The 16,039-nt window shown below is 39.7% G+C and overlaps 1 protein-coding gene across 1 annotated transcript in view; it reads right to left on the reverse strand.

Moving 5' to 3' along the window:
* The window catches only part of tmc1 (transmembrane channel-like 1), a 63,072-nt gene that overhangs the window by 24,650 nt on the left and 22,383 nt on the right, over positions 1-16,039 (reverse strand). Inside the window, exons 16-17 of the mRNA XM_052020646.1 lie at positions 14,954-15,041; positions 13,123-13,359 (exon numbers count right to left, since the gene is read on the reverse strand). Coding sequence (XP_051876606.1) covers positions 13,123-13,359; positions 14,954-15,041 — 325 coding nt within the window. The remainder of the gene's footprint in view (positions 1-13,122; positions 13,360-14,953; positions 15,042-16,039) is intronic.

The raw sequence follows: 16,039 nt of genomic DNA on the forward strand, positions 1-16,039 counted from the left end.
ATGTTTCATATTTCATTTTTTAAACAGTTTTCAAACATTAAGCAATTAAAACATTAAAATCAAATCATAGATGTTCAAAATATATCCTCTGAGTTAGTAAAGAGACAGTTAAAATTTCTTGGCAGCTCAGCATTCTGGGGTTCCGATGTTTCAGATACAATAGAGAGGGATGTAAAAGGGGTGGGGGAGTTGCACTATTGATTAGGGAGAATGTCACGGTTACACTTACAGAGGATATCTCCAGAACTCATCCAGTGAGGCAATATGGGTAGAGCTCAGAAATAAGAAAGGTACAATCACTATGGTGGGGTTATACTATAGGCCTCCCAAAAGCCAGTGGGAGAGAGATGAACAGATATGTAGGCACATTATGGAAAGATATGAACGCAAAGGGGTTGTTGTAGTGGCTGAATTTAATTTCCCCAGTATTGACTGGGACTCCATATGTGCCAGAGGCTTAGTTATGGCAAAATTTGTGAGGCACCACCAGGAGGTTTCTTGACACACTATGTAGATATTCCAAACAGGGAAGGGGACATACTTGACCTTGTATTGGGAAATGAGCTTGGCCAAGTGATTGGGGTTTCAGTGAGAGAGGATTCTGGAAACAATGATCATAACTCCTTAAGTTTTCAGATAGTTATGGATAAGGATAAGACTGGACCTTGGGGCTAAGTGCTAAATTGGGGAAAGGTAATCAGGCAGGAGCTGGGGAGAGTTGATTGGGAGTGGCTGTTATTGGGTAAGTTCACATAGGATATGTGGGGGTCTCTTATATGCCAGCTGGTCAGAATTGAGGACCAACATGTTCCTGTGAGGAAGAAAGACAAGATGGCAAGGTTTGGGAACCTTGGATGATGAGATATATTGCATATTTAATCAAAAAGAAGCTGAAATTGGACAGGACGCTTGAGGAAGATAAAGGAAGCAGGAAAGAATTTAAACAGGAAATTAGGTGAGCTAAAAGCGGTCATGAAATGTCCTTGGCAAGTAGGATTAAGGAAAACCACAAGGCATTTTTTACATATTTAAAAAACAAAGAGGGTAACTAGGGAGAGGATAGGACCACTCAAGGACAAAGGAGGAAATTTATACCTGGAGCCAGAGGAAGTGGGTGAGGTACTAAGTGAATACTTGCATCGGTATTCACCAAAGAGAAGGACATTGTGAAATCAAGGAGGGTTATGCTGATATTGTAGGGTATGTTGATATCAAGGAGGAGGTGGTGTTGGTTCTCTTGAAGAACATTAAGGTGGATATGTCCCCAGGGCCTATGGGATCTGTCTCAGGTTATTGAGAGAGGAGATTACTGTGGCTTTAACAGAGATCTTTGTATCCTCTTTAGCCACAGGTGAGGTCCCAGAGAACTGAAGAATAGCCAATGTTGTTCCTCTGTTTAAAAAGAGCAATAGGGACAAACCAGGAAAATATAGGCTGGTAAGCCTTACATCAGTGGTAGGGAAATTATTGGAGAAGATTCTTAGGGATAGGATCTACTCACATCTGGAAAAGCATAGAATTATTAGGGATAGTCAGCTTGGCTTTGTACGGGGGAGGTCATGTCTTGCAAACATGAGTTTTTTTAGGAGATGACAGAGATGATTGAGGAAGGTAGGGCAGTGAATGTTGTATATGGGCTTTAGCAAAGCGTTCGGTAAGGTCGCTCATTGTCATCTGATCCAAAAGATTAGGGCACATGGGATCCACAGTGACTTGGTAGAGAGGATTCAAAATTGGCTTGACCATAGATTAAAGAAGGTAGTGACGGAGGGGTGTTATTCTGACTAGAGGTTTGTGCTCAGTGGCGATTTGCAGAGATCAGTGCTGGAACCTCTGTTGTTTGTGGTATGTATAAATGATTTAGACAAAAATATACTGTAGGTGGGCTGATTAGTAGGTTTGCAGATGACACAAAAATTGGCGGAGTTCTGGATAGTGCAGAAGGTTGTCAAAGGATACAGCAGGACATAGACCAGTTGAAATTATGGGGAGAGAAATGACAGATGGAGTTTCATCTGGACAAGTGTGAGGTGTTGCACTTCGAGAGGTCAAACATAAGAGGAAAGTATACAGTAAATAGCAGGACCCTTAGGAACATTAATGTACAGAGGGATCTCGGAGTTCAAGTCCATAGCTTCCTGAAAGTGGCAACAGAAATAGTTAGGGAAGTAAAGAATGTGTACGACACACTTGCCTGCATCAGTCTGGGCATTGAGTATAAAAATCTGAAAGTCATATTGCAGCTGTATAAAGTTTTGGTTAGGCCCCATTTGGACTATTGTGTGCAGTTCTGGTAGCCATATTACAAGAAAGATGTGCAGGCTTTGGAGAGGGTGCAGAAGATGTTCAGCAGGATGTTGTCTGGATTAGAGAGTATTAGCTATAAGGAGAGGTTGGACAAATTTGGATTGTTTTCTCTGGAGCGTCAGAGGCTGGGGATATAGAAGTATATAAAATTATGCGAGGTCCAGATAGGATAGATAATCAGAGTCTTCTTCCCAGAGTGGAAATAGCAAATAAAAGAGGGCATAGATTGATGCTGAGATGGGGAAAGTTTAAAGGAAATTTACGAGGCAAGCTTTTATTTATGCAGAGAGTGGTAGGTGCCTGGAATGCACTGCCAGGGGAAGTGATGCAAGCTGATACAATAACAACGCTTTAAGATACATTTAGACAGACACATGAACAGGCATGGAATGGAGGGATATAGGTCTTGTGCAGGCAGATGTGCAATTTCTGGTGAAGGTACTCCCACAACACATTGTAAGTATGTTTTAGAAATTGTCAAAAGTCATTGGGGTGCCAAGAGATACGTCTTACACCGCAGGATACCCAGCTTCTGACTTGCACTAACAGCCATAGGGTTTACATAGTTGGTCCAGTTACATTTCTTTTCAATGGTGGAGAACTTGACAATGATTATCTCATTGAATGTCAAGGGTAGATGTTTGCACTCTCAGTCACAGGAGATGGTCAATTCCTGAATGTTATTTCCCATTTATCAATCCAAGTCATTGACATTGGTTCACTTATCCTTGCAGTGGATTTGGACCATTTTGTGGAGACAGCATTGATGGTGCTTTTTTGGTGCCTCAGGGTGCCTGCTGTAGGTGGTTCAAGTCTCCAAACATATAGGAAGACACGGATCACTGCTCTAAGTAGACCATAGGTTTTGTGCCAGGCCTGGAATCTTGATCTTTAAACAACCTTTTCCACAACTGACATTGAAAATGGCAGTGAATTTTATCATGAACATCAGCCTTCACTGAGAGGTAGCTCCTGAGGTATGGGAAGTGGTCCATGGTTTACAGAGGTTCCGCGTGAACCTTTATTATCAAAAGACAGTGTGGTGCAGCAGGGGAGAATTCTATTCTTGCAATGAAAGTGTGAGGCCCAACCTCTCATATCCTTCAGTGAATGAGTGAACAGTGGCTTAGAGCTCAGTGCAACTTGACTAGTGAGATGCAGGTGATCTTAGTTCTGCAGTGCCATTGTCATAGATTGAATAAGTTCCCACTACTTCTAAAGATAAACTCCACTCTCAGTGGAAGTTTGTTGGAGATGAGCTGCAACATTGAGAAAAGTATCAAGCCAATGACACAGCCTTGTCTGACACCTTTCCTCACTGACATTCTCTTTGTTGTAGAGCCATTGGTTATGATCATGAAGCAAATGTAAACTGGTGATGTATTTCCACAGTCTCTCACAGATGAAGTCAAAAGCTTTAGTGAATTCAAAATGGGCATCTTGGAGATGTTGCACACTGATATCATGTTCCTCTAGATGGACAGAGTTTATATTGCAATTCAAGGAACACTTCTTGTGATAGTAAACATGGTGTGTACAATTGATAAAGATCAGAAAATCATCAGCAAAACTTGCCTGCATTTCTAATATGTGCTTGTGGTAAGTATGCTCCCAGCTGGAAATGAAAAATGATCCTGTCCATATAAACACAAATCCCAGGGCAGCCATTGGGAATGCATCTGCATTGTAAAAGAAAAATAAAAGAATGGTGCAGACATACAGTAGCTCTCCCACAACTGGAGACTGGACAATAGAATGATAAAAACTCCCATTAAAACAATCTTCTCACTTTATTGCTTCTCACGCTGCAAGGAGAAAGAAAATTTACTTCTATAATTTCAAGATATTATCTCCTGAAGTCTAAAAGGAATAAAGCTGAATCCAAAATAATTTTTTTTAAAATGTTGTTTTAAGTGTGAATTTGCTTGGTGGAATAACCTATTAAAACATCTAACATTTTCTTAGACTTATGGATATCATTGTATCATATTATCATGCAACACAAAAGTAGCTCATTCATGATATTATGCATGTACCATCTCATTGACCTATCAATTAATCCAACTTCTCTGCTGTTTCCCATTTTCCCACAAGTATTTATGCAATTCCCTTCTAAAACTACAGTTGGGTCTTCTTCCAAACCCAAACTCTTCTAGGCACTGCATTCCACATCATAAAAGCTTATTGCTTTTATATATGTTTCTTCACGTTGCCTGTGGCTATTTTGCCAGAAACCTGTGCCTGTATTTTTTGGTTCCTGGACCTTCTACTCCTGGAAGCAGTTTCACCTTTATCACGCTACCAACATAATTTATGACTCTGAAAGTCACCATCAAATTCCTCATAATCTTTTCTATTTGAAGGTAAACAACCTCAACTACTCCGTTCTGTCCATATTTCTGGAGTCCCTCACCTCTGTTACTTTACTTTAGTGGATCACTCCTTCACCCTCTCCAGGGCCTTGGTACTCATCCTAAGGTGTGTTGCACTAAGATAAAGAAAATTCCCCAGCTGAGGACCAACAGGTGGTTTATAAAGGTTTAGTATAATTTTCATCCTTAAAATTGTTATGTACATTTTTAATAACATTCTCAACTTCCCCTGCCCATTTCAAAGATCTATATGCATACTTTTCCAGGTCCCCCTGATTCTGCACTCCCTGAAAAGTTAATCCATTCTGTTTATATTATGCCTTCTCAATCTTCCAACCAAAATGGGTTAAATCTAACCTGCTGATTTCACCAGTTCTTCTGTGCCCTCCTGGTGTCTGTTACCATTGTCCACCTGTGGATTATATTCTTGAGTTTCAAGCCATCTGTGAATTGTATGCTTGTCTACTTATTAATATATATATTAAACGAGTAAGGGACCTCATATCCCCTCGAGAAGACACAATATACTTCCACCCAGTTCAAAAAGTGGCATAGATTACAATTCTTTTTGTTTTGGTTTAGTTTCCTAAGTTAAGCTTGTATTCATATTGCTGCTCCCCATCAGATAGATTACTATCCAATCATCTCACAAGGTATAACCAAAAATAATCATTTTTCGGGTTCTTTGGTGAATTTGTACTTGTCTTAGCAGGCTGTATCATAAGGAATTTGTACCATACGTCTCCATTGTCCAATATCCTTCCTACAATATGGAAATGAAAATCATACATGGTTCTCCAATTTTGATCTTACTACGATTTTATAGAGATTCACTATGGTATCTCAGTTTTTAATGCTCTATCCCTTGTACTATACAATCCAATGACCTTTTAATTTTCTTTCAGGCAATATTTTTCTATTGAGGTGTGGTTTTTAGAGTCTGAAATCCTGAATCCTGAAAGCTTTCAAAACTTCTTAAAACATCCTCATAAACTGTACTTTGACTATTCAATGTGTAATTATTGTGTTCATGTATTAGTTAAGAATACCATCTAATTCTTACTAACATTGAATTCCAGTCCACACATAATTTCCAAGGTCTTGCTCTCTCTCTTTAAAAACAGGTGTGGAGTTGACCATTCTCAAATATACATCAACTCTCAATGGAACCATTTCTTCTAGGATTTCTGCAATTTATTCCTCCTTTTTCAACAGCTTCTTTCAATACTTTCCATCATTTCCTATTCCTTTCTTCTTTACCTTAATCTCTTAACTCAACTTGTTACATGATCCCTTTTTTCTTTGTTCAAATATCTCTCATATCACCCATACTTCATATCTCTCCAATATCTTTTATAAGAAAACTTGCACAAAATGTAACCAGAACCAAAATAGCAATAACTTAAGTATTTTAAATTGTTGGTTAAGGTTATCTCTGCACACAAATGTAAGAGAGAGAGAGAGAGGGGAGGACTTCATTTATTGTTCATTGTTTTTTTCTAATTACAGCAGAAAGTGTAATATTTCTCTAAATTCACTGGGAATTAGGATGTGCAAAATTGGACAAGATCATTAAATAAACAAAACATAAGCATTCTGACTAATTTAGGAAATAAAGCCATCATCAACAGTCACAGTATGAGATTATCAGCTATTGTGTCATTCACATTAGTGAAAGCCAAACTCTTCCAACTTACCTCAGAATTTGATCATCTCATTCAAAACAGTTTCAAATCCTTATATTTTTCCCTTGACGCCGAAGAATTTGATGCACTGATAGTGCAGCAGCTCATTCACAATGCTGCAGCCTTAGAGAAAGCCATTGTATTCAGATTTATTTTCAATTGAGTGTAACTTAATCTGAATCCCACTACCCTGATTTAGTTTTAATGAGTTGAGTGAGAGGACAGACAAGTGCTGGATTTTATGTCAATTGAAAATGAAAGTAGCTTCTGAATAATTTATCTGACTCTCTAATCCATTGCAGAATTTCAAATAAGCTTCATGTGTTATTTTTCTGTACTTTTGCAACATAGATTTTTAAGTTGTAGTGAACCTGAAATTCATCATAAGTTCAACCTAGCTTCCACCATAACTTCAGCGGAAATCTGGCAGAATGTTTCTGAGACGAGGACATGGACAGATTGACTCATGAATTACCATCTCCAGAAATTCTTGATCAGCTAAGTAAAAGACAGGATGAATGATACCAAGAGCCAAATCATGGGTCTGACCTCTCTATTCAGGAGTTCCTGATTTTCTGACCCAGACATTATCAGTGTTCTGCACCAAAAGGTATGAAGGGTACAAACTTCCAGAAAAGCACTGTAGCTATACCTGCAGCAAGTGGGTATTTAACTGTACCTATATTAAATGGAGTCAGGTGGCTGTATGGTTAAAATATATTTGTGACCCATAAATACAGAACTTAGAGAAACAAAGGACTGCAGATGCTGGAATCTAGATGAAAAACACAATGATGCTGGAGGAACTCAGCAGGCCAGGCAGCATCCATGGAGAAAAGCAGGCGGTCAACATTTCAAGTCAGGACCCTTCTTCAGGACTGAAGATAGGAAAAGGGGAAGCCCAATGTATAGGAGGGAAAAGCAGAGCAGTGATAGGTGGACAAAAGCGGGGAGGCGGGGTGGGCACAAGGTGGTGATAGGAAGATGCAGGTCACGTTCCCATTGCCAGTCACTTCAACTCCCCTTCCCACACTATCACTTATATGTCAGTCCTTGGTCTCCTCCACTGCCAGGAGAATTCCAAACGCAAACTGGAGGAACAGTACCTCATTTTCCATCTTGGAACCTTGCAGCCTAACGACATGAATATTGAATTCTCCCACTTTAGACAAACCGCACCCCCCCCCCATGCTTCTTCTCTTCTTCCGTTTCTTAGCCCCCTCTTGTTTTCCTCTCTCTTCTTACCTTTTACCCATCCCCCCGTGGAGCTGCTCTCCCGTCCTCCCCCAGACCTGCCTATCACCACCCTGTTCCCACCCCGCCTCCCCTCATTTGTCCACCTATCATGGCTCTGCTTTTCCCTCCTATATATTGGGCTTCCCCTTTTCCTATCTTCAGTCCTGACCTGAAAGGTTGACTATCTGCTTTTTTCCATGGATGTTGCCTGGCCTGCTGAGTTCCTCCAGCATCATAGTGTTTTTCTGTTGGTCAGGAAGTCAAGTACCCAGTTGCAAAGGGAGGTGCTGAGACCCAGGTTGAGGAGTTTGAAGATGAGTTTCCTTGGAATTATAGTATTGAACGTGGAGCTGTAGTCAATAAACAATTGTTTCTCTTTCCACAGATGCTATTTGACCTGTTGACTTTTTTTTTCTAGCATTTTCTGTTTTTATTTCAGATTGCATCTGAAGTTGTGTTTTGTTTACCACTATTTCCTGGCTGTACAGAAGTAGAATTTGATGCCATATTGCCTTTGGTATGATTGAGCTTTAAGAACTTAGGACCTCATACAGTTAAGCTGCCTGATGTGTTGCTAATGTTGTGAAGTCTGGGTTGCAAATATAATGGCACCAGTTTGGCAAATTCTTACCCTTCAAACTTTGTTTTCAATTTGTAATCCTGTAAGAACTACAAAGAATGCAGGACTGCTTAATACAATTGAAGCCTTCTGCAAAAAGGCACAAATACAAGGAAATGAATTCAACACCCAAAACCAGCCTTATGTTTTTTTAATGTCACTTCTATCATTCTATTTTAGGTACTCGTGCTTCTGATTTTTATGTTCTCCCCATGGGTAAGTTCCTAGTAGCTTTTAGAATATCTTCTCGCAGCTATTTAAGATTTTCTAATATCCCAGGTTAAAGGGAGCAAAAACATACTTTACATTTCTATATACCTACTGAGTCCATTTGATGCCTCCAGAGTTTTTCTCATTTTCAAAAAAAACAGCAGAGTATAGGAACATAAAGTTTAGTTTTAAATTTAAGCAAATTAACATAAAGAGCAAATGGTGAAATAAGCATTGTGATGATCATTTTGACTGTGCAACAGTGTAAAACAGATGAAAAGGAATTTGAAATCTGTTCTACATTTCTCCCAATTTTACTTTCATTATTCAGTCAATAACATTTTTTCTCTTTACCCAAAGAATAATGCTATAAATTATTTTCCTTTGTGGATAAACACAGTGCCTTCTAAGCTTCCTAGTACCAGATTAATAGACTCCAGTAAATCCATAGAAGGAGCTGGAGAACTAATTTATACCACTTACCTGACCCACTAATTGACTGGCTGGCAGATTAATTCAGCTATCCCCAATAATGAGTGGATTATAGCAAATTGAAGTGCCTGCAGCTGCAGATACTTATCCCAAGTCTTTTCCATTACTGTCCAATTTTTATTTGGTTTTCATTCTTGTTTGGAAGGAAATGAAGCAGTAACTAACAGAGTCTAATTAATTACCGAGGTTTTGTAGATTAAAGCCCATCCATGTCTAGATGGATTAATGACATATTAATGACTACTATACACTTTCAGTGGCAGGTTGCTGAAATTTTCTCTGTAATCAATTATTCTGTTTCAGCAGATGGCAGCCTCCTGAATCCGACAAGACCGACCTAGAAATTTGCTCATACAACTCCAAAAAAGAGCTCTTGTGCAGTTAAAAACTGGTGTAGCCTGGAGAAGGACTGTTTTTCACAAATTTCTGAGTGTCTGTTGAGCAATTCAGCTCATGTCTTCTTTGTTTGCCCTGGTATTTCTTTCCAGCCCAGAACTCCCCCAAAATGACATCAACAGTATTCAATATAAAAATGCACCTGCAATAAGATTTTCACAAATCTTAGCTGCCTAGAAATTGGATTGTAGCAATTTTTGGTGGCTAAAACACTGTTGCATTTAGCACTGGTGTCAATTGGGACCCTTACAAAATATCACAAAATTGACCAAAAAAAATCTTTTAATGTAGCTTACATTCAGAAACAAGCACTATAAGGGCACTGGTGTGATTCCCAAAGGAACTTTACCCAATTTCACATAACTCCCAATACTTTGCTGTGCAACAGTCAAAGAATGGTGCCACGCACACAAAGTGCGGTAAGAACTCAGCAGGTCAGGCAGCATCTATGGAGGGAAATAAACAGTTGACATTTTGGGTCAAGACCCTTCATCAAGACTGGATAGGAAGAGGGCAGAAGCCAGAATAAGAAGGTTGGGGGAGGGGGAACAGTATACACTGAAGAAGAAGGAACCCGGTAGGAGAGGGCAGTAGACCACAGAATAAAGGGAAGGAGGTGGGGAATAGAGAGTCAGGTCATGAGGGTGGGGGAAGGGAAAAGAGAAGGGGTGAGGGGGCCACAGGAATGAGGGAAGACAAAGAGGGGGGAGAGAAGAGGGGAGGAGTTACCAGAAATTAGAGAAATTGATGTTGTGGTCATCAGGTTGGAAACTACTGAGGCAGAATATGAGTCGTCAACACTCTTCCCTCATTCCTTCTTCTTCAACCCTTTGCCTTTTCTACCTATCACTTCTCAGCTTCTTACATCTCCCCACTCCCCTACCCACCTACCTTCCCCCTCTCACCTGGACTTGCCTATCACCTGCCAGCGTGTATTCCTAGCCCTCCCCCGACCTTCTTATTCTGGCTTCTGTCCTCTTGCTTTCCAGTCCTGATGATGAATCGTGACCCAAAACGTCGACTGTTTATTTCCCTCCATAGATGCTGCCTGACCCGCTGAGTTCCTCCAGCACTTTGTGTGTGTTGCTCCAGATTTCAGTATCTGCAAAATCTTTTTTGTCTCAATTAAAACATGGTGTTAACCCTTCAAGGTACTGAGTAGCAACACACACTTTGGCTACAATAGAGGAGACAGAGATTGCAGGGAAGAAAGAGCCAGCTGACCCATTCAAAAGGCCATGCAAGTCCTAGTCAACCGGACAAGCATTAGGAGAAATGCCCTAACACTGTGAGGTGTGGTGGGGAATGATGTGGGAGTATCAGAAGAAGAGCACGACAGGTGGTCCCAGCTGTCTCCTCCAGGAGTGACAATCTTTGTACAATGAAACAATGCTGAAAGAATTGAATGATAGAAAAATAGGGGGCTATGTGGGAGGGAAGGGTTAGATAGATCTTCGAGCAGGGTAAAATGTCAGCACAACATTGTGGGCCGAAGGGCCTGTATTGTGCTGTAGTGTTCTATGTTCTAATTTTCATGTACTTACAAAATATGCCAGTGTAAGTTTCACATTATATGTACCTACAGACTGGAAATCTACATAGAAAATAAATTTTATGTTGTGGTCTAAGTTTATTAAGCGAGGCACCATTTATCTGAAAATACAAAGATGTTGTAGCAAGCAAATAAATTGGGGGTTCATTCATTCATTTATTACAGGCATGGAAGGGTGTGAGGATATTTTATGTATTATCTGGGCTCTCCCTGGGGATTATCAGTATACTGTGTTAGTGTAAAGGATTGATGCAGTTCAGAGAGTCATAGAGTTATCCAGCATGAAAATATCTCCTTCGGCCCAGGCTATCAAGCACCCACTTACACTAATCCCATCTAATTCTCCCTGCATTCCCATCAATTGACCACCAGGTTCTACCAATCAGCTGCACACCAGCATGGTACATACAATGTTACACAGTTGCCACCATGTGTCATGGTTTTATAAGATCATAGCAACTTTGCTGGCCTTAAAGTGACTAATATATATGGATGACACAGCAATCTACATACACAACACTGAATAATAACTGGGAGAGTTTATGTGAGCTAATTCCCAAATGACTAATGACTTATTTTGTTTACTGTCTTTTAAAGAATGTATTAGTCCAACGTATTAGTCCAAGTTTTATACCATGTAGGTATCACCTTGTGAAGAGTAACTTTTGTTGTTATTTCAGGATGCATCACTCCTTCTGCAGAGCATTCAAGCAACAGTTCTCAATCTTAACTGAAAATAGACTCTGGATTTAGCACAGCCAAGTACACAAGGAGAACAAGGCCTTGTGTGATAAATTTCTGTTCTGGCTTGTGTCTACCTGTGCTGTAGAAAATAGGGACAAATCCCCAGCATTTCAAACAAATGCCCTTCGATCTGAAACATTGACTCAGATTCTCTTTCCACAGATACTCTCTGACCTGTGACTGTTTCCAGCATTTCCTGGTTTTGTTCCCACACCTGACTTCCAGCACATTCCATATTCCTGTCCTGACATGCCCAATGGAATTAGTTGGTGGTTCTCTACAAAACTGCTGTTTAGCCATCAACTCAATCTGGGATAATCTTCCTTCATATTTGTTAACACAAGAGCTCATAATCCTGGCTTTTGCAGGAAAGTACCACCAACGCCATAAATTTTGGAATTCCCACATACACATGTGAGCTATTCAGAATGTGGGATTATTGCAAGATTAGTGCAAATGGGTGCTTGGTTTTTGGCATGGACTTGATGGGCTTAATGAATTTATAAACTTCAGTGAATATATGTGAACACAGATGTCCCACACTAGTTGGCAGCTGTTCACCAGTGTTGCCCCAAATGCACTTCAACATTGGATTCCTCAATCTGTGGCTGTTCCACAATAACTTTACCAGAGAATGTACACCTTGTAGAGGCACCAGCTTTGATCTAGCACAGTAATGGTGCAACATTCTTCTGAATAGGGGAACAATGGCTGTAAGTGACCAAGATATGCTTTATTTACATTTTTTTGAATTAGCTGAGTTTCGTTAATTGTTCTTAATACATTCTTATGTGTTTTAGTTTTATTGTTCAATATTTTAATATTCTGAGTATTTTTGTATTTAGCAATTTTTTAAAGTTTCTGAGTGCCAGAGACATTAAAGCTGTTCAGCTCTTTGGTGGAGCTTATTTTCCCCAGTGCTTGTGATGCCATTCATGTGCAAGGCCCTGCCACTACACAAGATCTTACTGATAAGAATCAGGCCAGAACATTGCAGCAAGTTGACTCTGGAGTTCCACTAAAGGTGATTGCAGCTTTACCACATAGGTCAGCAACAAGCACAGGTGGCTCACCTATAGCAGGAAGTTCTGTGCCATTATTGCACAGGTAATTGCGTGGACAATTATTCTATGTTACTCCTCTGTACAAGAAATTCAGCTGGTTCAGAGTCTGCAACATTTTCATAGCTATACAATAAAGTGTCTTTTTCAAGTTTATATTCAAAATACAGTCTGATAGGCATCAAATAAGAAGAAAATATATTGGATTATGCCATGTTCTATCAGCAATGCTTCTAAGATACAAAACAAACAATTTGTATTCTAAATAAGATTTTATTTTAGCAGTGATCTGATACATGCAATTTATCACTTTGTACTTGAATTATGTTCTTTATTCACAAAAAGTAATTAAAATCTGTTGTAAACTTTTAAGATATATTCATTAATTTAAACCACAGTAAACCCATTCATTAGTCACTTCATCCCAATCATCTATAAGTAACTCCACCTCTGGGGATCCGTGGGCGAGCTCCATAATATTGATGTGGACCAGGATACCGAAGTTGGCCTGGCAGTTGGCCAGGGTTTCTTGGCCTTGGTGGTCGAGTGATAGCTACCCGTGGGGGAGAAACAAGCCTCATCCCCCTTTCACTGGGTGGACAGGCATTGTGAGGTGAAGGCTGGTTAGAAGAATTAACGCCATTTGGTTTCTTGTCCACCTCAACGACTGTTGCACTTTTGCTGTCTGCATGGAAAACAGGATGATAGATTTTCTTTACTCATAAGTACTCATCAATTGTGTTCATTTGCTTCAGAGTTGAAAAGAAATGTATTGTTAAACTATTCCAATTGAGAATCACCTGCAATGGCTCCTCTTCTCCATGTTCCCCTCTACCCCCAACTTACCAAAGTAAATATTCCCTGTGGATATCTATCCCTCCTAATTCCATATGGCAGCCCCTTGACCACATCATTTGAAAACACGATAGATTTCATTTTTCACTGACAACTTGCAGCTCAATGTTATCAACACCTCATTCAACCCCTTTTATGTCTCTTATTTGTCATACTCCTTTTGCAAGCCCTAGTGATGGATGACCTGAAATTTCCAACTAAATACTTAAAAAAATCAAATTTGCTGTTTTAATTCCTCATTTTCTAACCATCAGTTCCATTGCTCTCCCTAGCCACCGTCCAAAGTAGAAGTAGACTGCCCCCATCCTTGGCATTGTATCTGATCCCAAATTGAGCTTCTGATCCCTCACCTGGCTTCACCCCTCATCTCATCTGCTGCTACCCTAATCCATGCTTTGATAATTGGTGCATTTGGCTATTACAATACCATAATGATACTCTGGTCAGCCTTTCATCTTCCACCAACATCTGCCTGTTCATTTTCATTTATCAAAGTGGTGCCATGTGTGTCTTTCTGTGCCGGTTCAGCCAAAGTGCTTCACTTCACACTTCTCATTGAGTCATATAGTCATAAAGAGATACAGCACAAAAACAGGCCCTCAGCCCACCAAGTGGGTGCCAACAATGAAACACCAATTTTTACACTAATCCTAACCTAACCCATTTTACTCTTCCCATATTCCTATCAGCAGCCCTAGATTCTACCAATAGTGGCAATTTACAGTGACCAATTAACCTACCAACTCGCACATATTTGGGATGTGGGAGGAAACTGGAACATCAGGAAGAAACCATGAAGTCACAGGAAGAGCATGCAATCTCCACGCAGACAGTACCACCAGAGGTCAGGGTTGAACCCACATCACTAGAGTCATGAGGTAGCAGCTCAACTAGCTGCACCACTGTGCCACCAAAACATTGAATGGCATTTGCAGTGCTTCATATCTTCCTCATCCCATCTATTGCACCCTGAAGCCTTATAATATCCTCATTATTATTCACTACACTGTCAAATTTGGCATCATCTGCGACTTAGGTAATACTGCAGCTTCCTCGTACCTTGTTTATAAGAACTGAAAAACTGATTGACATCATACAGTAATCTTCCTAGTCTGCATACTTCCAGTAGATATTAGTTGCGCAGGTGCTAATGCCCCCATCAATATGATATCTAGAACAACACCAGTTAAAAATGTGCATACACAATTCTAATGCCAAATTGGAAATGCTTTTGCACTCATACTTCCCAAAAGATTTGTGTTACAGAGCCAGATCTTGCAGCCTATCATTTTATGACATAGGTGATCAAAATTCTACTTTCTTCTGTACATAAACAAAGGAACAAAGAAAATGCCTTTCCAAATCACAGAATAGAGAACTATGGAAAAAGTCTTTTACTGTTGACCTTGATGAATTTGCCATACCTTTTTTCAAGGAATTTTGCAGTTCTTCCATTTGATTTGCTGCAGCTTCAGCATTCTTTTTACTCCTCTTTTTGTTTTCGTCACTTTGCTATTAATAATTCCACAAAAACAAATTAGTTCTCTTTTCAAATGATAGTGATGAAGATATTCACCTTTAGTTGTTCATTCTAAACCCACAATTTGGAAGTGGCTGAATGCTTCCAAAATTTGATTTCAGTGGGGTCAAGTGCTCTGGAACCATTGCTTTGGCTGGAAAACAGCATTTCACTCTGCTGGTTAAGAAAGGTGGTTAAACAAAAGCAATGAAAGAGATAATGATAGTTTCTATGAAACTGACTTGGTCTGGAGTTTGCTTGATGACAGGCAATGAGGATAATATGCAAATACTCTAAGTGGCAAAATCTGGCGAACAGCTTTGCACAGGGATTTATGTTGGGATTGTGACTTAGATGAGGGATATTTCACCACTTATCCAAGTTTGCCAATGACATATTAATAGGCAATATTGTTCAGGTAGTACAGATGAAAACAAAAAATTGCAAAGTTATTATTAGAAAATAAGCGCGTAAGAAATAGCAGCAAGAATAGTGACTGAGCCTCCACAGCTCTCTTGGATAGATAATTTCAGTGAATCACCACCCTGTCCTAAATGGCTTACCCCTTATTTTAACACAGTGACCCTTCGTTCTGGACACCTTAGCCAGGAAAAGCATCATCCCCACAATTTGAAATTTTATGAAATAAGTGAGTTTTGATTGTAATTCTTTTTCAGTGTTTTCATTTGCTGTCTGTAAAACAATACAGCTTAAAAATTTTGTACCAAAGTGTCTACTAAAGAAGTAGAGAGCAGGGAATGAAGATCAGGATAGAAAATGCTGGAAACCCTCAGCAGGTCAGCTTTTTTTTAATCAAAGTCTCACTATAATAGTTTCCCAGCCATAGAAACAACCTGATGCCATTTTCCCATTAGGTTTCCCTTTTCCCATTAGGTTTCATTGGATTCTTACTGAATTTACAAAGGGTAATACTATAATCCCCTAAAATTCAGGGCCTGACACTGTCAGGTCAGCTCACCCTGTTCTGTCA

This window comes from Pristis pectinata, chromosome 7, assembly GCF_009764475.1.
Source record: "Pristis pectinata isolate sPriPec2 chromosome 7, sPriPec2.1.pri, whole genome shotgun sequence".
Taxonomy (NCBI): Eukaryota; Metazoa; Chordata; class Chondrichthyes; order Rhinopristiformes; family Pristidae; genus Pristis; species Pristis pectinata.